The following is a 22,649-nucleotide window of genomic DNA, read 5'->3' on the forward strand; positions in this document are numbered from 1 at the left end:
GGATTTTTTGGAACAAATCCACATCATCATAGATCCTTCATTGTGCTTGAGGTACTTTTCTGCATATTCTTTGATTCTTATAAATATCACCTTTGTTTACCAAACGGTCGTTTCACATTTGTAATGGTAGGACAGAAGAAACTTTTTATTTATGGCATTCTTGCCTAGGAACCATCTATTATATGGATTATTTTCTAGACTTGGTGAATCAAAATGTCTCTGAAAGACCTCATTTTGTAGCTTTCTCCTGGCAATATTCTGTTTTCTTTTTACCTCCCTTTCCATCCTTCTCACTGGTGGCTAGATAACCATGATTCATATTCAAGTTCAGTAACCAGATCTTAAAAGAAATTAGATTCTTCATCTTTGAATTCATACCCCAGAAAATAGAAAAACCCATCCATCCATCCATTTAGTAAGTACACTCACATATCCCCAAGGAATTGTCTGCACTCTGACAGCAGGTAGTTATAGCAACAAACAAAGTCCATCTCATATTAGAGCAGAAAGTAAAGACTCATCAGAGTAAGGTAAAATCTTTAATTCGCTGGCTGGGATAAATAAAGTCCAATTAAACCTTAGTTTCATGACAGTGAAGCCCTCGTCGTCCTCCCTCTCTCCTTTATTGGTTGTACGGTTGCCATCTGCTGGGCCTCCCAGTCCACCTAAGACCTTTCTCTTTACCCTTTTCCCTGTCGCTGTCTTCTCCTGTCAGGGCTTGGCAAAGATTGTCTTGTTTGAAAGAGAATATGTCTCTTGGACGGAGCCAAACACCAAATTAGAGTGCTTAATTTGTGTATCATCTTATGTGTGACACTTGCAGCAGTACTAGTTCCTTTTTCCTGCTCTCCTCTGCCTGGACGGTTGCAAAGTCATGGTCAGTATTGGGTCACTATTTTGGGTTACTGTGGGTTATATTTTCGTCAGTTTTTCATGGCTGTATCCCATTATGTCCTTGACATGGAAGCATGTGTGTTTTTTGGCTGGTGGGTTTAAAAGTAATAGACTATTTAAATATTGTAATCGTTATCACTGAGGACACTATGCTAGATTAGTAGCTGGTTATGTAAAGAGTGAATTTCTAGTTCTTATTTGGACGCATAATTCACTTGGGACTTCTACAGCTAAAATAAGTCCTTACAAGATGACCTTTAGTACCCAGGTAGCTCTACTTTTTAAAAAAAAAAATCAGAATGTGAAGAATGTTTGTGGATTAGTTCAAAACTATGACTGGAAAAGGTTGTTTTAATGTTTCAGTGCAAATCTCACCCATGTTAATTGAATGTTCAGGTGGTCACCTGCTTCTATTCAGCGCTGCTTATGGTGTTTTTCAGTCTCATCGCAAGTTCCACGCCCCACGCCATGGGCACATGGGGTTCCTGCCCCGCAGGCGCTGCAAGAAGCACAGGGGCAGGGTCCACACGTGGCCCAAAGACGACCCCAGCCACCCCATCCACCTCACTGCCTTCCTGGGATATAAAGCTGGCATGACCCACACTCTGAGGGAGGTGCACCGCCCTGGTCTAAGTAAGCGCATATTAGAAAAACAGTGAAATTGTTCAGCTTCTAGACACAAAAACGTAGTTACTACGTGCTATTCTTTGTTATTTGAATGCCAATAATTACTATCTCTTTTCTATTCCTAGTAAATATAACAGTTTGTTTATTTTTCTGTGGCGTTCTAATTAATTTCAGTCTTCTGTTCCATTTCTTCCAACCTTTAAGATTTCCTCACATAAATTGTCAGAATACCAGTGGAAATATGCAGAAAGGTGAATATCATCTGAGAGATTTCTGCCACATTTACTTTCAGAAACTAAAATTATTGGGTTGGTTGTGAGCTTAAAAAACGTTAACTTCAAAAAATAAAAAATTCCTTTAAGGAAAATGTTTTATAGTCAGAGGAGATAAAGATGGAGATATTTGTCCACAATGACAAGAATACATTTGGGGGAATCAAAGTTAGGTTTTTCCACTGAGGCCGTCTGTGTTTCAGGGCTAAGAGCAAGAAGAAGGCTTTCACCAAGTACAGCAAGAAGTGGCAGGATGAGGCCGGAAAGAAACAGCTGGAGAAGGATTTGAATCTGATGAAGAAGTACTGTTCAGTCATCAGGGTTATTGTTCACTCTCAGGTGGGCTTAATTCACCTGCGCCACTGTGTAGCGACACCACTTCACAAGAAGCAGGCAACAGTCAGAACAGCTTGTAAATCCCTAGCACGTTGGCTCAGGGCACGACACTGAGTCTGAGGAGGAGAACTGAGGAGTCCAGTTTCAAATATCAGTTTAAAAATATTTTTTCAGGGTCAATCCTGGCAGCTAAAGCAGATTATTTAAAGCTTGGAAAAGTTGTCAGATCTTAAAATGGCTTTATGGATCCTTGCTTTTTTTCTGCACAGAGCTGATAACAACATGAGATGTTTTTAAATATGACTTCTAATAATTCTAATTATAGCCAGACGTCTTTCTTCCCCCACTTAAAGGCAACACAATTGCCCGAGACTTGAGGGCTTGATTTACTTGTTGTTCTTTTGTCTTGTTTCTAGATGCGACTGCTGCCCTTAAGGCAGAAGAAGGCTCACATCATGGAGGTGCAGCTGAATGGAGGCAGAGTCGCAGATAAAGTGGACTGGGCCAAGGAGCACTTGGAGAAAGCCGTGCCCATATCCGCAGTGTTTTACCAGGATGAGATGATTGATGTCATTGGAGTCATCAAAGGTCATGGCTTCAAAGGTAGGATCTATGCTGTAGCTTGTTTCAGTAACAGTACTGTCCATAACACACATGACAAGACAGATTGGATCTGTGCTTCCTACATTAAGGAGTTACAAGTCGCTGGCACACAAAGAAGCTTCCCAGAAAGACCCACAAGGGGTTGAGAAAGGTGGCCTGCATTGGTGCCTGGCATCCTGCACGTGTGGCCTTCACTATAGCTCGGGCTGGTCAGAAAGGCTATCAGCACTGCACTGAGATCAACAAGAAGGTTAACCTGATTTTATCAAAACTATAAGTAAATGACTAGTTCAATATGATGATAACTGCCTTCACCTCTGAGGTTTCCTAATGTGTCCCCAGATATTTCGTATCGGCAGAGGCGTTCACCTCCAGGATGGAAAGGTGGTGCGCAACAATGCCTCCACCGGCTACGACCTCAGCGAGAAAACCATCACTCCAATGGTACCATCTGAACTCATGTCACTGCTTGTGATAACACTCATATTCACAGCACTCTCCAAATTTATTAGCACCCTTGTAAAGATGAGCAAAGATCTTTAAAATCAATTCAGGAGTCAGCTCAGTTTTCTGTATTTTCTCTGTATAGGGGGGTTTTCCTCGCTATGGTGATGTAAATAATGATTTTGTCATGGTGAAAGGCTGCGTTGTTGGTGCTAAAAAACGTGTCCTCACACTCAGAAAGGTAGGGAGACTTAGTTTTACATAAGACGTATCGTTCAGGTATGATGTTAGACCTTTCTGATTTGAAACACTGAAGTTAAAGTTGAAATTCAACTAAGTATGCGTGTCTTCCTGCAGTCCTTGCTCATGCTCATGTCACGCAGGGCCAAGGAGACCATTGAGCTCAAATTCATCGACACCACTTCCAAATTCGGACATGGGCGCTTCCAAACGGCCCAAGAGAAGAGAGATTTTATGGTGAGTGTATTAAAGCTTAATTTCAATAAGTACAAAGCAAGAAGCAAGTTTATCTTACCATGAATTTGCAATCTATGGATCAGAAGTTTTTTTTCAACATTTAACCTCTCCTCTGTTCATAGGGGCCACTGAAAAAAGATCCTCTAAAGACAACGCCGCAACCTCTGTCAGAGGAGGCCTGAAAGAATGGCTTCTGATAATCTACTTGCAGAACAGTAAATATATTTTACTTATTCACAACGTGTTTTTTTTTTTTAGTTTGACTTTCTCAGAATCTTACCAGGAATAGATGCATGTTTTTCAATTATGTACAAGGTCTGCAAATAAAACTTGAAAAAAAAGACAAATTTTGAAATTTTAAATAATTTTTAATTTGAAAAGAACATAAAATAATATCATGCAGTATGGGTGGATGGAATGATGAAAGTCTTTTTGTGTTGTGCAGTTTCTGTTGATCGGTTTTGCACTACTTAAAAAAAAATGTGTAAATAAAATGCAATTGAGTAAACTCCCTGAAGGGGGCGCTTATCCTGGTCCCCACAGTTCTGGTGGTCCCAAGGTCACAGTTTGAGTTCAGCAGGAAGCATTTTTCCTTCACTAATTACAAGGTCATTTAGTATGACCATCAACCTGCTGCACTCTCAAAGCTTCATCACACAGATGCACATCTGGTTTTCTTCAACATCACATATGCTCTCCAGCCACAGGGTGGCGCTAGTCTGACATGTATTCCTGAGACTCCATGGAAGACTGGTGGGAAGTTGAAATCACAGAGGAATGGTGGGATGCAGGAGGGTTTTCCAGGCTGGATGTCATCAGGGGCAGATACAAATCATCCATGTTGGGCATGACGAATATTTTCTGTTCAGATACAGAGAGTAAACACATTTACCAATCAATACAGGGATTATTAAATCATATGAAGGCCACACAGATGGTGAATTGACGGACCGACCTGGAACTCGCACTGGAGTTTTTTCTCGATCCACTCTGTCACATGAGTGAAGGTGACCTCCCTCTCTCCAAGCATGGGGCGCACATGAAGGTCTAACCTGGGAGGCACTCGGAAACTATACCTGAAACCAAACAAAAGTTAGCAAGGAGCATGACGGAAGATGAAAACATACATGCAGTTTCTTGTAAATATGAAAATTTTAAAAAGAATTAAGATCCGAACGATAAAGGCAAGTACCAGATCCTATCAGTCGGAGGAGGAGGTATGTTGATGGTGAGTGTTCCAGAAAGCTCCACGACCTCGACACTGAGCATCAGGGGCATGTTGGAGACCTCGGCTATTTTCTTCTTGATGTACTCATTTTCGGTGGCTTTTTGGAAGTATTTGGATTTTGCTATTTTATCCACGAATCTCAGGATTTTCCTGCCTGTACTACCACCTGCGTGCCTACAAAGAAGGAAAACTGCAAAGTTGGCGAGTAAAATCAGTAGCTTTGCATAGCTGATACGCCGTGCTTCTGTGATTTAATTATGTTTGAGGCAACAATTCACCCATCAGCTGCTGCAGGATTGTTCTTATCACCCAGCGAACTCTGTGGATCAAATGGGGGTATTTCCTCTTCATCAGAAGACCCAGCACTGGAGGACTCTTCGTCACTATCTGCTAGTATACACAGCCTCGGCTTAGAGCTAAAACAAAACACAGTTGCATACGTTGCTGTGAATCTCGAGCTCTGAACTTTTTTCTTTATTAAACCCCAGCATATTTCATGTAAAGTTGCCTAGGGGGGGCTCACCCCATTTGCAGGTTCTCAGGAATGTTGTGAGCTTCGGCCTCTCCCTCTTTGCCTAGCTTACACAGGTTCATCTTAGTCTCCAGGGTCATCTGAAGGCAGCCTGTGTACAATAACTCCAGGTCCAGCCACAAACCTGGAGGTCAAATGGGAGGAGGAAGATAAGTAGCGGGGATACGGACAAACAGTGTTCTTAATGGACTTTGATCTAAGCCAGGAGGTTGTCTTGGAGCAGGAGCCAAAAGCTAATCTGGCCGGAGTGATGCTAGATCAGTAGGGCCTAGCTTTGACATGTCATGGATGGAAATGCTTGATTAAGAGGATTGCTAATCACTTCACTAAGTGAGACAATGAGAGGGTGCGATCCTATTTGTTGCACAACAAACAAGATTATGACCTGAACCATCCGAGTACACTTGTTTTGCTTGCTAGATAGAAATAAAAATTATAACGGGATACTCTTTGTGAAATAACTATGAAAAGGTTAGGTTTACTTTTAAGAGTAATTAGAATTTTCATGTTCAGCTTGATCATTTTACTAACAATTTAAATATTTGTGGTTTCGTTCCAAGAAATCAATACCAAACCATGATGTTTATCCGCTCGTAGTAAACCAAATTCAGGAAAAATCTATTACCATATTTTCCAAACTGGGGTACAGGTGCCATTAGTGGTACTAAGAAGATATTTGGAATTATTCTTTCAGCGAGAGTCGGGGTACACCATGGTCAGGTCGCTAGTCCATCACAGGCAGCAAAAAGGCACATGGGATGAACAATGATACACTGATGCACCAACTCCTAGGGCCAATTTCAACTTGCACATATACATTGGGACTGTTGGAAGAGGACAGGATTATGTATGATGTCAAATTAACATTGGAGATGTCCTTAGTTTGCCTTTCTTTGGTTTCTAGATCACTATGTCGAGGCTGTTCTTTCTTTCTAATTTACTTATCTGTATCGTCTGACTCTATCCTCAGCCTTGCTTAAGCTTGTCTCTTTCTGCAATACCAGTCTACCACATTGTTGTTTGCCAAGTTTTCCGAGTTTCGATTAATCAGTCTCACAAACAAGCTGATTCTATGTTTATTTTTTTTCTGTCTGTTTAGTACCGTCAGTCTTCATTAACAAAGTGTTTTGGCTTTGTTCAGAGGCCCCCAGGTGATGTATCAGTTACTGAATGTGCAATGCTGTATATTGGATGGACTTTCAATGTCTTTTTTGATCCACATCTAATAGAGATCCTGGTGACCTAAATCTCCTAAAAACAGAGTTAGGAAAATATTACTTAATTTCAACTGATATAATCATGTTTAGCAATAAAACTACATTATTGTGTTTTGCTGATATCCTGCAAATCTTGTTCTGAAAATAAATCAGAAGTAATGCGTAGTCTGATTTTAGTTGTTGTGAACCCCTGTTGAGAGTGTATTGAGTTTTTTATTTTCTATCTGGCTGAAACCGCATAAAAGGCTAAATCTAAATACTGTATTTGCAAAATATCTGTCTGCTTATAGATGGCTCTTGGAGGTTGCACAGCTCTTTCACAATTTTTCTTTTGCATTTAAGATGACAACAATGCTTAACAGCCCAAATGATCTGAGAACTGAATTGACCTAATGTACACAGGTACTTAGTGGTAACACAATGAACCAGGATAGATAGAAATGTTGAACGTTTCCAACAATCAAAAAGGTTCATGGGAGGAAAGTTCAGGGTACATACAATCAATATAGACTGGCATAAAGCATGCTGTACCTCTGCGATCCAGTGAAGGTGTTGATGTGGTTAAGACCTGAGGAAGGCAGCTTCCCATGTCCAGATCAGCTAGGGTCAGCTCATTCATGAAGTAAGGCAACTGTATAAAACAGGAGGAGAATTTCATCTGTAAGCACGGAGTATTGACATCAAAGAGAAAAACCTTACAAGCCTCTCAAACCAATAAGCAGAAAGGGTTAGCTGTAGTGTGGATGAATGTCTGTGCATGCAGGAGACTATAAGGGATGGTGTGAGGCAAAAAGAAGAGGAAATGAGTAATGAGTGATGCAGCGTCATCATTTCTCTTCTGTAGTATCCCACCTGCCTTGGAAACCTGGAAGAGTGCATTGTCAGCAAACGCTCTCACTCTCATGTAAACAAAGAGCTGAAGAATATGTGTGACTGTTGTAAAGTCTTATGATTTTGTGCAAAGTAATACTTACAAGACATGCAATTTATCATTGTTAAACCGTTAACATGCCCACTGCCGATGTGATAAAAATAAATGAGCGTCTCATTTTTGCTTTAATGTAGTCGGTTACATGTAAGTCCTTGAACACTCGCTGATGGATCAAATATTTTCTAAAAAAAAAATTAAAAAAAACATCTGTCAGGAACACCAAATCAGTCAGCTTCACCTTGATCTTACTGAGTTTCTTCTGGATTTTGTGAGCCACTTGATCAGCCCAGTATTTTTCTCGGAGAAAGTCCCAGAAAATCCTCCCCACCAGAGAATTTATCCACGCAGGCTGGCTGTCTGTGGAGCATCCACCCGACTCAGTGACTGCCCCGATGTCCCCTCCAGCTTCACTCCCAGAAACACAATCTTCAGTGGAAATCTGTGGAGAATATAAAGACAAAATAAGCAGCTTGATATGGTACTTTGTTTAGTCAGTAATTCCCATTACAGTGCCTTGCAACAGAATTCCCAGGACTTGAACTTTTCACATTTTACCATGTCACAACTTCAGCATGAACAAGGAAGCTGGTTAAAGTGACAGCTAGTAGTGTGCTATGTGCATTTCATTAAAAAATAACATTGTTATACTAAAGTGTATTTGCAAGAAATCTGCTTATCAAATTAATGCTAAAATATCTAGTATTTTCTCAAACCATATTTAAAAGGCCAAACTTGGACATTTCAAATTCCAGATTTATTTCTTTTTATCCCAATAAATACCCACTGATTCCCATATACTCCCAAAAACAGTTAGCAACTTTGAAAATTCTCAGGATTTTATGCAAGGCACTATATGTGTCATATTGGAGCTAAAGCTAAGTACAGATGTAGCTTATGGACCTTTTTGCCAGCTGAGGGGCTTCCTTTGTCACTGCAGCTGGGGCTGAGAGCGGGACTATTTCTGTCTGAGCCAATCAGCTGCATCATGTAGGTGCTGTACTCCAGCAGCGTTCTTGTTTTCATCGACAAGTCGGCGAACTCCTCTGGGGCTTCCTTAACAGCCTCTCCGCCAGTCTGTGCTTCTGTGTGAAAGATAGAAGATGACAGCTGGTTGATAAAACCCTGATTTTTTGCATGAACGTCTTATCAAAATAAGATAAGTTGCTCACCAGGTAAATACATTCTTATTACCTGTGTTCTCCTCTGGATGCGATTCACTTTGGGGTGCAGCCTTCGAAGCAGACAGAAGGTGCTGAAACCATTCCTCTTTCTCTCTTCCAGTGCGGCCAAACAGGTACAGAGGGGCAGGAGACCGTTGGCTAGGGATGCTGGGTTTCTCTGCTGTTTCACCCTCCTCCTGCCCTTCCAATAGACTCTCTACCTCCAGCTCCCCCTCAGTGATGCAGATGGGGTACTTCTTGTTCCAAACCCTCTTGCGAGCTAAACCAGGAGGCACCAGAGACACCTGGGAGGAACACATTTGCATCAGCCACTGACAATTAGCAATCATTTCCATTTTATTTTCATTCTTCTAAGCCTTCAATGTGCATGTCAAAGGGACGTCATGCAAAATGTTTCTCCTGTCATTAAGCTGAAAGGCTTTGCAAGCTTGCTAAGTGCAGAGAGGTCAAGTTTGTTCAGTGCATCATCACTTGGTCCTGTAGGTCTGTCACCTCAGTGTTAGGTGACAAAGTGGGTGCAGACAGGTCAGTGTGAAAAGTTTAGTTTAGAGGTCACCTCTGCTTTCTCATTCCTCCCCCGTCAAGGTCTGTGCTCTGTTCTAAACAGGTTAGATTTGTTTGATCAAACATTCACCTTGCTGTTAGCCATTTGGTAAGTACGGCTGTGCAGAAACACGGCTTCGTGGAGCGGCTCATCAAAAGCTGCCCATCGGGGAATATTGGCACGGGGGTTTGCCAAGTGAAGCCTGCTGCCATCCAGCGTCACATAAACTGAGTGCATTATGGAGGGGTGGAAGGTGTCGGGATCATAGCTGTGTGCCTCATTCATCCAGCCCTGAAAATAAAAAAAAAGATACACCTCCAAATCTAAAATCATAAATAGCAATGCAAGAAATAAATAACCTGTGAGTTGGTGATAATGTCTCAGCGGCAGAGCAAAATGTAACAGTACAGCTCAGCAGGAGGGGAAACATGAGACCCGTCAGAATGCATCCATCTCCCTCCACAGTGGATGTATCTGAAATGTCACTTTGTTTATCTCAATAACTCTGTGGTCATTATGACCTTCTCCTAGATGCAGAGCCTGCAGGCAGTTTGTTAGACAGAAATAGCCTCAAAAATAATCTATGATGGGCTGCTTGTGCTTTACAGCATCTCAAATATCTGCTGCTGTGCAGACCTTCCCTCATGCAAAGATCATAATACAGCTGCAGGCTTGTTTTTACGTAGCCAAATAAGTAATGTGACAAAGAGAAAGCTCCTAAGGAGATCAAGCAAATGAATAATTTCTAAACTTTCTTAGGGATTTAATTCTAAAGAGAAAAAAGCAGGAGTAATGCACCTTAAACCTCCAGCACCACTCGAGAGGAATCTCTGACCACTCCTCTTTACAAAACTTCCCTAAATCCTTGGCCCTCTTCTCTTAACTGACCAAGGTTAAGAGTCTGGGTCTTAAAGAGTCTAACTTGCATATATAAACACAAAGCAACATTACTAATTCCAAAAAAGAAGTAGTGTTTCTCAGGAATTACCTCAATGATTTGTGTGTCCATGGACTTTCCATCCAGGAGATCCACGTTCACGGGAGTGGAATTGCCTTGAGACTCCTGTTTGTTTCTGCTGCGGACACGTCGGGGGGCAAACACGAAGACCACCACTAAGCCCAATATAAAGCCACATGCAATCCCCATGGACAGACCGGCGAAGTACGGTGGCAGAGGGAGAACAAAGAGTCCGTAAGCCAGCAGACCTACGGGGATGAGCCAGTAAAAAGGCAACGATGTTCCTGAAAAAGAGACTTGAGACTGGAGGTTCGTTTTGGGATACTTCCCTGCGGATCTCGTCTGAAGCTCCATTACATCCTCATAGGTGCAGATTTCTAGATCCTTGTCTCGGCTTTGCGTGTTTTGTTTCGGGAAGACTGAAGATTGCATCAGTTGATCTTTTTGGAGTCTTTGGAGTGGAGTGTCACACACAGCTCTGTGCTCACTGTCCGCTCTCTTTCTGCACCTGAGGTCAAAATCTTCACTGCACCCATCTCTTTCACAGCTTCCCTGGGAGGCTGGCTGGTCTCCTGTACCAGATGCTCTGCCCTGCTTGGGGCTTCCAGAGCTCTCATCCCCCATGATCTTACTCAGCATGCTTAATGGATCCTGCATGGCCTCTGAAAACCTCCTCCTGGTGTCCTCCAGTTCAGCAATCAGGGAACTGCCCCGGGGTTCAGTGGGAGACATGCTGCCGGCAGACAGGGGGGATGCCCAGTCCTCATTTTCGCTCAACACCCCTGATGCAGGCCCGCATTCTGGCATCTTTGGATGAGTGACTTGCTTCCAGGGATGCAGATGCAGCTTGGAGTCCGACTTTGACAGATTGTCATCAGGCTCACCCCGGCGGGAGATTTCTGTACTGAGGGACTTGACTAGGCTGAGGAGGGGCTTACCTCTCAGGGTGCTGCTCTCCTTTGGCTTCAGGTCTGTGGAGGAGGATTTGACCAAGCCAGTCGAGATGAGGAGGTCTGCTGAAGATGATGTTAAATCTGTTAAAGAGCCTGGAGATGAAGGAGAGTGCGGCAGGTAGAGCGGCTGGGGGCGGTGGCTTTGGTTCAGGTCTAGATTCATTCTTAAACTGAGGTCATGCTGGCAGTCCAGGGTTTGCGGTTTGTCTTTGGAAAAGATAACAGAGGGACCTTCATCAAGGTGGTCCAAGCTGAAGATAAGCTTGCTCTCCTCCATGATGAATATAAACCAGGAGCTAATGTCATGAACGTGAAACTGTAGGTCTAGCTGCAGTTTATCCAGGCGTACCTTGCAAATGGAGTGAAAGAGGGACAAGATGTTAAACTGTGGCTAATGTATCAGCAGCAAGACATCCACTTTACACTTTACTTTCCCTTTAAATTGCACTGCCCTTGTTTCCAATCCTCTCTGTAGCTTTCCTTCATTTTAAGCTATCCCTCTGCAGGCATTCAGGGAACCAGAGATGGTCAAAGTGGAATAAGATGCTTTTTAAATTCCTCCAGGTCAGCAGAGGCCCTTGTGAGTCCTTGAGTTCTCCCAAAGTGTTTATCTCAGAACTTTTTTGTTTTTTGTAATAACATTAGTCTGTTGGTCATTTTGGAACCTCGCCATAGTTTCTTTAAACTCAAAAAGTCACGTTCAGGTGAAACAAAATATATATGGATTGATAACCCCCAAACCAAGACATAAGCAAACCATACTATTGCTCATAGCCTCATGGTCAGTAGGGGGCTCCACTCTCACACTATGTCTCAGGTTATCATCATGAGAATGTTTTTCAAATGAACAAGAAGAGATTTTTGAAATGTCTTCTTGTTCATTTTTTTCTAATTCAAATACTAGAAAAAAAAGAAACCTTTTGATCATATTTTAATTTGGTGAGATGGACTTGTATTTACAGAGCCAATTAAAAATTACCACTTACGTCAAAGCTGAGCCAAAACTTCACTTTGTTGCAAACACAAAGAACAAAAAAGTCTGGCTTTTAGCAACTGTGGCCCATTAAAGCTTTGAAAGCACAGCAATTAGACCAAGCCCTTGAGAGCATGCTGATCTATAGCAAGCCTTTTAAAAGTTTGTTTACAGTGAACAACCACAGCCATGCATTATGTCATGGAGACTGGACAGAGTACACAATGTCATAAGATCCAGGCTAAGAGTGGATTAACTGTGAAAGTCAATATTTTTGCACATAAGAGCTTTTAATGAAAAACTGACCCAAAATTATGTTGTTAAAGCAAGTTTTATCATTCATTTATCAACAGATTCTCATGGTGTAAATATTATTTTCTCATGTGCATTCAAATATTAAATTTTTGCCATTTTTTAAATCTAAGTGTATAGATTTTAGATAATCCTCCACATTTACTGGTTTTGCAAAAAAAAAATTATCGCTCCTATACTTCATAGCAGGATTTTATTAGCAACTTGTGCAGCTTACAATACAGTTCTACAATAGGCCTCTGCTTCATGAACATCATCAGGACATCAATTTGAACACAAACCCCCTGGACTTTTTCGTTTTCAATCTAATTAACCAGAAGTGCCGCTCTGCATATGGTTAAGCTGCTGCTGCTGCAGACGACCCTGCGTCAGGCTAATCAATTTTGACTCAGGAGTCAATTTGGAAAAAGTTCCTGCTGACATAAGGAGCAAAACCTTAAATATCTTTGCTGCTGAGTGGAGTCAGCAGAGGCCTGGCAGCTTCCCAGGGAGGACTCTGAAATATTCTCAGCTCAAATAAGAGGAGAAAGGAAAATACTCCTACCTGAACATCTGATTTATTTAGCAATTTATTTATTTATTTTTATTAAATGATTGAAAACATTATTTTATTTGTTTTAGAGAGCATTTCCCAGACTATTCAGCTAACTGTGGAAGAGAACGACCACCCAGAATAAAGGCAACAAAAACAGCATCAAGAGCCAACACACCACTCTTATCTGCATAAGATAAGAGTGGTCCCTATAATTCCCTATAGTCCCTATAATTAAATGCACTATATAAAAATACACATAACATTTATTTGTCATTGTGCCAAATTAAATCTGACTAAGCATTTACTGTTTTAGATAGATTTAGTTAGGATTAGCAAAATTATTTCTGATTGCTAAATGCCAGAGTAAAAACGAGTTCTTTACATTCACAGGCTTACAAACAGTAAAATTATTACGACTTTAAATAATTTGGGAAAGGCCACATGATGAAATCATGGCCTTGTGAGCTTCAGGTTAATTCCCAATGTTTGAGTTAACTGGAGACACAGCTATGGGTGAATTGTAAGACTTCTACAGTTCTGGATCTTTTTTAAGTTCAATTCCCAGATATCTATAAGTGCCAAGTTATACAAAAACAATGTTTGAGTTAACTGGAGACACAGCTATGGGTGAATTGTAAGACTTCTACAGTTCTGGATCTTTTTTAAGTTCAATTCCCAGATATCTATAAGTGCCAAGTTATACAAAAACAATGATATAAAAGATTAAACACCACTGGTATAGATTGAAAGGAAATGTGCTCATGGGACAAAGGAGATATTTCATCTTGTCTGATGAAACCACAATTCAAGCGTTTGGTCACGATGACTGTGAGGAAAAATAGAAAGTTTCAAGGTCTGGGGACACCGTTCCAACTGTGATGTACAGGAGGAGCAGAATCATGTTTTGTGGATGTTTTTCTGCAGGAGGAACATGTGCACTCTAAAAACACATCATAATTATCATGAGTAATGGACATTATGTGAAAAATACTGAAACAACAACTCAAGACATTAGCCAAGAAATAAAGCTTGAATGCAGATGGTTCTTCCAAATGGACAATGACTCTAAGAATCTCTGAATTTTGAAAGTCTTTGATAAAGTCCATCTGTCTTTTCACTATCAGAGAAACAGATGTTTATCAGAAATCAGATGTTTACCTACATACACACACATCAGGTGTATTGGTAACAGAAATCCAGGGTGCAGAATGAAAACTAGTTGCTGAAGGTATCTGATTATCGATTTTAATGTAATACTTAGTCATAAACAAAACTGATTAACATCTATCGGTGGCACAACACAAGCCACATTTTTTACATCCCACACCCCCCAATCTGCCTAATTCACTTCTTATTTTTAAATCGCCATGAAACCATCTGAAAATCCCACAGTGACCTGACCCTAAAGTCACCATTGTGAATTTATGTGCGTGTCACTCTGTCTATCCTGGATTAGGAGTTGCAATGGGATAAAATGCAATAAATAAAATAAAATGAAAGATTAGTTTTTGCAGAAATGAGAAATGAGAGGATATGCCTCTGGGATGAGACGTTGATTGCAGACTAAAAATAGGCAGAACATTTATCCCAATGTTATCAGAGTGGAATCTATCTCTACACAGACATTTTGATAATTATAAAACAAGAAAAAAAAACTTTAATACCTGAGAATCGATTCGTACTGTACGACTTTCATCAAGAAAAAGTCTTATTTGAAGACAAATAAATGACCAGCTATTGGAGATGTTTTCTGACTCCACATTTAAACAATTCTACTACTTTTGGAAAAACCGCCATCTGCAATGCAAATGTCATATTATTTGCACTCGTCAATAACAGCAGTAGGACCTACTCACCTGATTGTGACATGCTTAAGAAGATGGCGTTTTTATTCGGTAACGATGGTCTCATCGTTAAATGCAGAAGCGTGCATGAAGCGTGGGTCTGCAGTGTTCAGCCCGCCTGCTGCTGCAGAGCGCAGTGTGTGTTGCTGCTGCTGCTGCTGCTGCTACGCGTCGGTATCCATCCATCTGTGCACCAGCAACTTTACTGCCCTATAGAGGTCCTCCTCGTCTCAAAAATTCACCCAAACTTAATTAAAATCATTCAATCATTCAACCAGCCGCTGTTTAAGCGTCGCTGCTGACTGCATGAAGCGTCAGGCCAGTTCGGTTCATCATAAAACCATTACAGGGAATCCTGACCGCAGAGAGGACTCTTTAATCCAGATTAGATGCGAGCGGCGGCGGCCGTGGCAACTCTTTCTCCTCCTCTTTTTCCTCCTCCTCCCCCTTCTCCACTCTGCTGCCTCAGCAGCGTCAAAACACGGAGTGAGTTTAACTCCCAACACCGCAGTCCTGTACGCAGACTTATGTAAGTGCACGACCTGGAAAATTCTGGCCAGGTCGCACAAAATCGCTGCTAACACAGACCACTGCAGTCAGACATTTTCCTGTATTAACCTGCCTTTAAATGACCACCAAGCTGCACCAAGAACCTCAAGCATAATAATAATAATAATAATAATAATAATAATAATAATAATAATATTTAAACAAGACTGCATAAAAATTGTGTTGAGTATTATTTTAGGATTTGTTCCAAGTGCACTTCCGCCTCGTGGCGGTAGGAGGAGGTACCGCTTTTCTATTGACACTTAATGCTGATTATGTATAAATTAACGAACAAAACATGTTTATTGTATTCCAGGTGGCCACTTTAAACCAGCTAGTATTATTGTAGTAAACTAATCTTAGAATCCACACAAATATTCTCACCGCGGGCAAATGTATGTGTAAAGTTATTTTTATTCAACTGAGAAGCTTATTTCAGATTGAAATTGTAATTAAACAAGTATCAGTTTTGTCTATGCTTTATGTGCATAGCTTTTTTTTTATGAAAAAAAAAACTGGAATGACAAAAACTATTCACACACTTGCGCAATAATTTATTTTTGCATGTTTCCGACAGTGATGATGTCCAAAAAAAGTCAATCATGATAATTGTATTCTGTGTCGACAATAAACATTCGGAGAGCTATCTAATAAAATCCGCGTGTGGCCAAAACTTTTTGGCAACGTTTTAGTTTGAAATTCAAACCGAGCCGGAAGTTACCGGAAGTGGCGCAATCTCGTTGCGTTTTGTCTCAGTGCGGCAGAGAGCGAGGGATTAAGTTCACCGACAGCGATGTCGTTTTGCTCGTTTTTTGGCGGAGAGGTCTTTAAAGACCACTTCAAACCAGGTATCTTCTTCTCTACAGTTACTTCTTATGACGTTTTTACGCTTTCTGGCCAACGTAAGCTGTTTGTCTGCCCGTTATGTTATTGCTTGCGTCACATGCTATATAACTTTTAAAGTGTGTCCAATAAATGAAATTTAAATGCGCATTGGACCGAAACATAGTGGGCGAGTTATTATTATGCTTGCAGAAAAGCATTAACCCAGCTGTAGACACTACGTACTTTTGCTGTTGAGGTTTTGTAATCCGTCTTTTGTTTACACTATAGCACAACTCTTACAAAACAATGTAACTATTACTACGGGTTACATAATTTTCTCGTTGAATGGATCTCACTGAGGTTTTACCTGGTTAAAAAGGAGAAAATAACAATACAAAATATATAGTCATAATGAAGTTTAAATCTCATGTAAAATCTAATCCGTTTGTGCATTATTTTCTGAAGACTTTCTGTCGTAACCTCTTTTTTTCCCCTCATTTCATTTTATAATATGTCAGGAAATCAATCTCAGTCCCAGCAGACGGACAGGGGTCTGTCTTTATCTACTTCCGAAAACTACACCCATATCTTTCTTCTATATATCTATTTTCATGACTATATGTGACCAAACTGGCCTTGAGCTATTTTTAGCAGATATCTGGCAGTTACACAAGCAAGATAAGGAAATATCTAAGCCAGTGTTTTTCAACCACTGTGCCACGGCACACTAGTGTACAATGAGTGATCGTCAGGTGTGCCGTGGAAATGATCCAATTTCACCTAGAGTATTTCCCGGACTCCAAGTTGCTTTTCCTACACTTTGAAGATGCGGCTTTTCTGTGGATTTTTCTTCAACCACCAGGGGGCTCTTAAGCAGGAAGTGAATCATTGGAGTCAGTGGCGCAACTACACATTATTCAGGTGGATGCGAAAACATAGATCTATGTTTAAAAAAAAGTTTGGAAAACTTTTTCTTGTGAGGGCCGCATACTTTTCCCTTCTCTGTTGGGGGGCCAGAGTCAGTTTGTAACAAAAAAAGGTGTGACAATTGCAGGAGTGCCTAAATGTAAAAATGTATTGTTTTCCAGAAAGCACAATCAAATAACATTCTCTGGGTTCTTCACAGAACAAAAGTCAGGAAATAAATAATAACACTATTAATGAAATAAATAATAGTCAGATCAGGCCTTGAGTTGGCCATTCTTCTAAATTCGCATTTCATTTTGTTTGTTTGTTTATTTGGATCCCCATTAGCCATTACCATGACGATGGCTACTCTTCCAGGGATCCACGTCATAAAACAACCCATTTATTACAAAAACAGTTGCACACACTTAACATTGCATTAGTATATTGATTCAGAAATAATTGCAACACTTTATATGATAAAATAATTGAACAAGACTCTTTTAAAAGCATTTCTTGTTTTAATTTCTCTATAAATAAATCTTTCGTCCAGCATTCCTGTTCCATGGTGGAAAAGTAAAGTAAGCCTTTAAAGCATGCTCTGTACTAAGCGTGTGTTATTTGTGAATAAATAAAAGTTGAAATTACTTGAGCCAAGTAATTCATTTTTTTTACTCTAATATGCTTTTTTAAATTATGCCTTGTATTTTGCTCCCCACAGCATCATGCAGCCAAAACTACTTTTCATAGTTTGAATACTGCGCTCAGGTTTCACAGGTTCTATTTCAGACAACAAACTTCTCGTAACTTTCTTTTTTCAACAACTTTGTTCTTGTCAGATTTGCGTTATTTGGTGTTCGTCTGTCACACAGAGTACCAAAAATGACATGAAGCTGTGTTAAACAAAAGTTCTTGGTGTGTGAATACATTTGCAATGGATTTGGAACAACAACTTTTCTAAGATCCCTTCTCCTTTTTCTCTCAGGGATTTACGTTTGCTCTAAATGTGACCATGAGCTGTTCTCCAGTCGCTCCAAGTACGAGCACTCGTCCCCCTGGCCGGCCTTCACGGAGACCATTCATGAAAACAGTGTATCCAAATTTAAGGAGAGGCCCGGGGCTTATAAGGTGCCTTCAAGCTTTTAGATTATTAGCAGAATACTGCAAAACCAATAATTTCTCCTTATAAAAAAAAGACAATATTTACACGTTGTTTTGACTAATTAGTGTAACGTTTTCCCAGGTGAAGTGTGGGAAGTGCGGAAACGGACTGGGACATGAATTTGTGAATGACGGTCCAGCCAAGGGCGTTTCCCGCTTCTGAATCTTCAGCAACTCACTGAAGTTCGTCCCTAAAGGTAAAATCTTTAGTCTTCGTTCCATTAGCAACATATTATGGCAAAACCAGGCAGCCTTTATGTAGCAATGCATTGCCAAACATCTTTCTAATTTGAAGAAGTTGCCGAATGTCTTGTTTTTGTCCCCACCCTCAGATAAGGTCGATGGACAGTAAGGTGAGCTGCGATTCAGGAGTCTGAAGGACCAGAAGCCTCTCTGTGCTGCTGTGGGTGCGGACAGTGAATGAAGTGTTCTGGGACAAAGTCCTCTCAGGGAGCCCCAGGACTCTGATGAACTATGACCTCACTGGAGAGCAAGGACAGAAGAGACGGTGGAAAGCCTTTGATTATGCAATTATCACCGATTGAGCTACAAGATTGATCACACCAATCACATCGTTATGCAAACAGACTGTTTATATCAACTCTGCTTTTTATCAGTCGGTCTGAAAGAAATGGTACAAGTTTATTTTTAGAGATGAATCTACTGTTGAGAAACGTGTGACTTTTATGTAATATTTATTAGTTTATCAAATGAAATGAGGATTTTATGCAAATTGTGCACAGTGTTTAAAATAAGAGTCAAATAAATGTATTTAATCAAATTTGTTTGTGTTTAGTGTAATACCAGCCTGGAGAAAAGCTGCCATTGGTTTAAATGCAAAATGTTGCCACTAGGTGGGAGTAGCAACATTAAGATCAGGCATTAGACAAGACAGCCAGAGCTGTTGGTACTTGATCTGGACACACCAGCTGCTTCCAGTTTAAGCTCGGTCAGTTTCCCAAAATGTTCATTTCCAAACTAAAGCGTAACTAATGTAAGATTTAGGTAACTGACATCTGAATGGGGGAAATGTCATATTGCTCTTTTTCTGTGGGAGAAGTTTGTAGAAATAACTTGAGTGCCAGGTGAGTGTCAGAGCTGCTTGTTGCAACCCCAGAGACATCCAAGATGTTCTGGTTCTTTCTTTTTTAGGCAAAGACGGCTTTTCATGTGGATTTTAATAGTAACATTACCTCTTAGTCTCATGCCAGTCTTTGTTCTGGAGAAAAACGTTGGAACTTTTTTAAATTTTTATCTTTATTCCATCATATGATAAATTCTCTATGGGGCTCTTAAACTTTTAAAACTTTCCTCTGAAAATGAGCAAAATGGCTGAACATGTAAAACACATTGAAAAGAAAATCTGTTTCTTTTAAAGCATAACAAAGGAAATGATTGAGAACCAAATTACTTTAGTACAATTGTATGAATGTCCTCATGTATTTATGTCATTAGGTGTGTGTATGTGTGTGTGTGCTCTGAATGTCTATGTGTGTGTGTGCTCTGAATGTGGTCAAAAGTTATTTTCCAGCATCTCAAAATTTGAGCACTCTTCTCCAGAGATGGGTCCTGAGGCATGGGGACCCATTAAGTGCTAACTTGATTTTTATTCTAAACATCAAGCGTTTTCATGTGGACCTTCTAAAACTGCAACCCTCAGATTTGCTGTGGAAAGTGTGGAAATGGAGACGAGGGACAGTCGCGCTTCTTAGTCTTCAGCAGCTCACTGTGGTTCCTCCCTAAAAGGGATTTCAGTTTATTTATTCAGACAAGACACTGACAAAATCTCTAACATGTTCTCTTTCCACTATATAAAGTGGGAAACAGAAAAGTGAGGTGTAGAAGTAAAACTTGTTCCTGCGTCCCAAGGTGGACACAGGAACACTCTGGGACCATCATGGATCTCCTTTGCACTGCAAGCAACAAGACGCAGACTGAGGAGCTTATTGAAGACCCTAGAAATCCACAAAAAATAAAAAAAACGTTTCCATTAATGCTTCATGTATTATTATTATTATTTTTTTACATTTTAAATTGAATCACAAGTATTGAAGTGTAATATTAGCAGTTTGGCCAATCATTCAGTTTTTCCAATGTGAGTTTTTCTGAAAACAGAGAATCAAATTTATCGGAAAGTCTTGATTTTTTGGATGCCGTCTCCCTCTATTTGCCATAGTTTTTGTCAAACCAGACTTTTTCTATGAGTAATTGCACAATCCCGCGTCACTTTCTGACCTTTATCCATTAGTAATTTCACAGTTAAAAGAGCAGCAAGGAAACATGAGTAAATATTCCCAAGTCGGGAATTCAATACAGTGCAGCTTTCCACTACATTTTTATATTCCTTTTTGGAAGCTTTGATTTATCTTTTGAAACCAAAAAGCTACAAGCACATGGTTACTCTGCAGTAGAGCTCCTCTGCACAGTGCGACTTCTCTGCATTATCCCGTATTAAGATAAGCTATAGATGTAAAACCTCTGGAAAGCACCCTCAAGTAAAACTCTTCTGAGTTCATGTCACAGACATGAAGGAATCCTTTCCTCGTACAGAGAGGCTCTTTCATTGATGCAGTGGAGGAATTTCAAACAAAGCGGGGATGTGGGGGCACGCTCGGCGGCTTTCATGCAGTTTTTAGGTGTCTGGGAGAAGCAGGTGTGGAGCTGCGTGTTTTAAAGGCCAGAAGATCAGAGCAGGAGATGAAAGCGTCGGTGTCAGCCACAGGATTAGGACAGGAAGTGCAAACATTCGTGGAGAGCAACGCTTAGGTGGGTTCTCCCGTTTGATGTTGGATGATTTTGTCTGTAAGGTGTGGAATCAAAACTCCTCAGCTGACTTTGAAGGCAGCACTTGTGGAAAAAGCATGAAGTATACTGCTCAAAAAAATAAAGGGAACACTTAAACAACACAATATAACTCCAAGTAAATCAAACTTCTGTGAAATCAAACTGTCCACTTAGGAAGCAACACTGATTGACCCGACGAGGGTCCCCGTTGTCAATCAGTGTTGCTTCCTAAGTGGACAGTTTGATTTCACAGAAGTTTGATTTACTTGGTGTTATATTGTGTTGTTTAAGTGTTCCCTTTATTTTTTTGAGCAGTGTATTTTTTTTAATTATTTTTTTTTATTTTAAGTGCATCCTTCTCTGAACCGAAACTATCAGTTTCTGTTCTGATGCTGCTTCTGACCTCATCATCTCCATCTCTCCATCCCCCCCCAATTAATCAACCAATAACTTCCATGTGACTGATTAGGCATCTTTGTTGTGTCGTCTATAAATGTGGCCAGTTGGAACACGCACGCACGCACACACGCACGCACTACTTCTGTGGCATCTTTGGGAGTGGGAAAGAGTGACATCCTCACAAAGGGAGACTAAAGGAAGAACAAGACGAACCACATGTGAGATTTAAGGACGAAGAGGGAGGTAGAGGACGTGGGTTCACAAATTAGCCTCTGCTATCTCTGAGAGCAGGCCTCTCTGCATGGCATCGGAGCACAGCTGTATGGCCGAGAGGAAGCAAACAGGAAGGAGGAAGTGGTAATCGTCTGATAGCATCACTCTTCCCCTGACCTCTGGGGGCTCATCCTGCTTTTAACCAAATAGGATCTTTAATTACATCAAAACCGCTGCTCCTCCAAAGTCTCTCCTCTCCCCTCGCTCCCCCTGGCCGACAGCCTCGAGGCCTGACCGAACACACTGACTCATGGGCGGGACATCTTGTTTTAATTGGAGCATATATGAGCCTGTTGCTTAATTTTAGATGTTTACAGGAACTGCACCTGCTTCTGTTTTGCAGCCTCGGAAAATGGCGTGTCGTCGAGGGGCCACATGCCGTCTCATCGTAACCAGGTTGGTCCAGAAAACATCTGTCCAGCAGCGCTGAGCTGCTCTCCACCAAGGCTGTGATTACTTTGTTAGAAGAATAAAGCTCCTTAATGCAGCATAGTAGCAAAAATACAGAAAGCTCCTTTCATCAGAGACCAGTATATACGCTGTATGGGATGTCTTCATACACAGAGGGGGCTGCTCTCCACATGCTTCAGCGTTACTGTACATGTGCTGACCAAACGTCTGTCTGAGGACTTGAGGAGTAAATAGGGCTTTATAAATGATGCTGGAATGACTTCAGAGAAACCTTCTGGGAGCACAAAACTCATTGTTTTTTTTCTGCCAAGACAGAAATAAAGTCTGAAACGTGTAGTTTACTGAATTTATATGGTGTGAGCGAAGTCGTCACAAAACAAAAGCTACGTTACGTGAACCTGTTGTGGGAAATGAAAGCAAAGAAACATCTCAGAAAATAGACCAACGCTACGTAGAGCTGTTGCCTTGCAGCAAGAAGGT

At 40.8% G+C, this 22,649-nt stretch overlaps 3 protein-coding genes across 4 annotated transcripts; 2 read left to right on the plus strand and 1 right to left on the minus strand.

Moving 5' to 3' along the window:
* Positions 1-1,408: 1,408 nt before the first annotated feature.
* Positions 1,409-18,241, plus strand: LOC103469242 (large ribosomal subunit protein uL3-like). 2 transcript variants are annotated; one of them, XM_081609963.1, is made up of 9 exons: positions 1,415-1,527; positions 1,997-2,132; positions 2,546-2,732; positions 2,822-2,982; positions 3,075-3,176; positions 3,322-3,417; positions 3,534-3,653; positions 3,776-3,868; positions 18,127-18,241. In XM_081609963.1, exons 2-8 carry the CDS (start codon positions 2,088-2,090, stop codon positions 3,833-3,835), a joined length of 771 nt encoding a protein of 256 aa, XP_081466089.1. In that variant the 5' UTR covers positions 1,415-1,527; positions 1,997-2,087; the 3' UTR covers positions 3,836-3,868; positions 18,127-18,241. The 2 variants fall into 2 exon arrangements, with proteins under 2 accessions (XP_081466090.1, XP_081466089.1); XM_081609964.1 differs by lacking the exon at positions 1,997-2,132 and having other exon boundaries at positions 1,409-1,527.
* On the minus strand, positions 4,007-15,265 carry LOC103469244 (testis-expressed protein 2-like). Its single transcript, XM_081609960.1, has 12 exons — positions 14,874-15,265; positions 10,275-11,546; positions 9,377-9,577; positions 8,753-9,026; positions 8,462-8,643; positions 7,800-8,000; positions 7,162-7,261; positions 5,405-5,537; positions 5,160-5,297; positions 4,846-5,055; positions 4,609-4,729; positions 4,007-4,514 (listed from the first exon to the last, which is right to left on the minus strand). The coding sequence occupies exons 2-12, from the start codon at positions 11,472-11,474 to the stop codon at positions 4,368-4,370; spliced, it is 2,907 nt and encodes a 968-aa protein (XP_081466086.1). The 5' UTR covers positions 11,475-11,546; positions 14,874-15,265; the 3' UTR covers positions 4,007-4,367.
* Positions 16,101-19,083, plus strand: msrb1a (methionine sulfoxide reductase B1a). The gene is made up of 4 exons (XM_081609965.1): positions 16,101-16,258; positions 18,127-18,269; positions 18,385-18,499; positions 18,635-19,083. Exons 1-4 carry the CDS (start codon positions 16,204-16,206, stop codon positions 18,652-18,654), a joined length of 333 nt encoding a protein of 110 aa, XP_081466091.1. The 5' UTR covers positions 16,101-16,203; the 3' UTR covers positions 18,655-19,083.
* The last annotated feature ends 3,566 nt before the right edge of the window (positions 19,084-22,649 follow it).

Source organism: Poecilia reticulata, chromosome 8 (assembly GCF_904066995.2).
Source record: "Poecilia reticulata chromosome 8, P_reticulata-male-v2, whole genome shotgun sequence".
Taxonomy (NCBI): domain Eukaryota; kingdom Metazoa; phylum Chordata; class Actinopteri; order Cyprinodontiformes; family Poeciliidae; genus Poecilia; species Poecilia reticulata.

Bases quoted from the DNA above. Each gene is read 5' to 3' on its own strand.
- LOC103469242 (XM_081609963.1), top strand. From the start codon at position 2,088: ATGAAGAAGTACTGTTCAGTCATCAGGGTTATTGTTCACTCTCAG. The intron at 2,133-2,545 runs GTGGGCTTAATT...TCTTGTTTCTAG, and splicing joins GGGTTATTGTTCACTCTCAG to ATGCGACTGCTGCCCTTAAG. The intron at 3,418-3,533 runs GTAGGGAGACTT...GTCTTCCTGCAG, and splicing joins GTGTCCTCACACTCAGAAAG to TCCTTGCTCATGCTCATGTC.
- LOC103469244 (XM_081609960.1), bottom strand. From the start codon at position 11,474: ATGGAGGAGAGCAAGCTTATCTTCAGCTTGGACCACCTTGATGAAGGT. The intron at 7,262-7,799 runs GTGAAGCTGACT...TGTTTTATACAG, and splicing joins AGAAACTCAGTAAGATCAAG to TTGCCTTACTTCATGAATGA. The intron at 5,056-5,159 runs GTGAATTGTTGC...CCTTCTTTGTAG, and splicing joins AATCCTGCAGCAGCTGATGG to GCACGCAGGTGGTAGTACAG.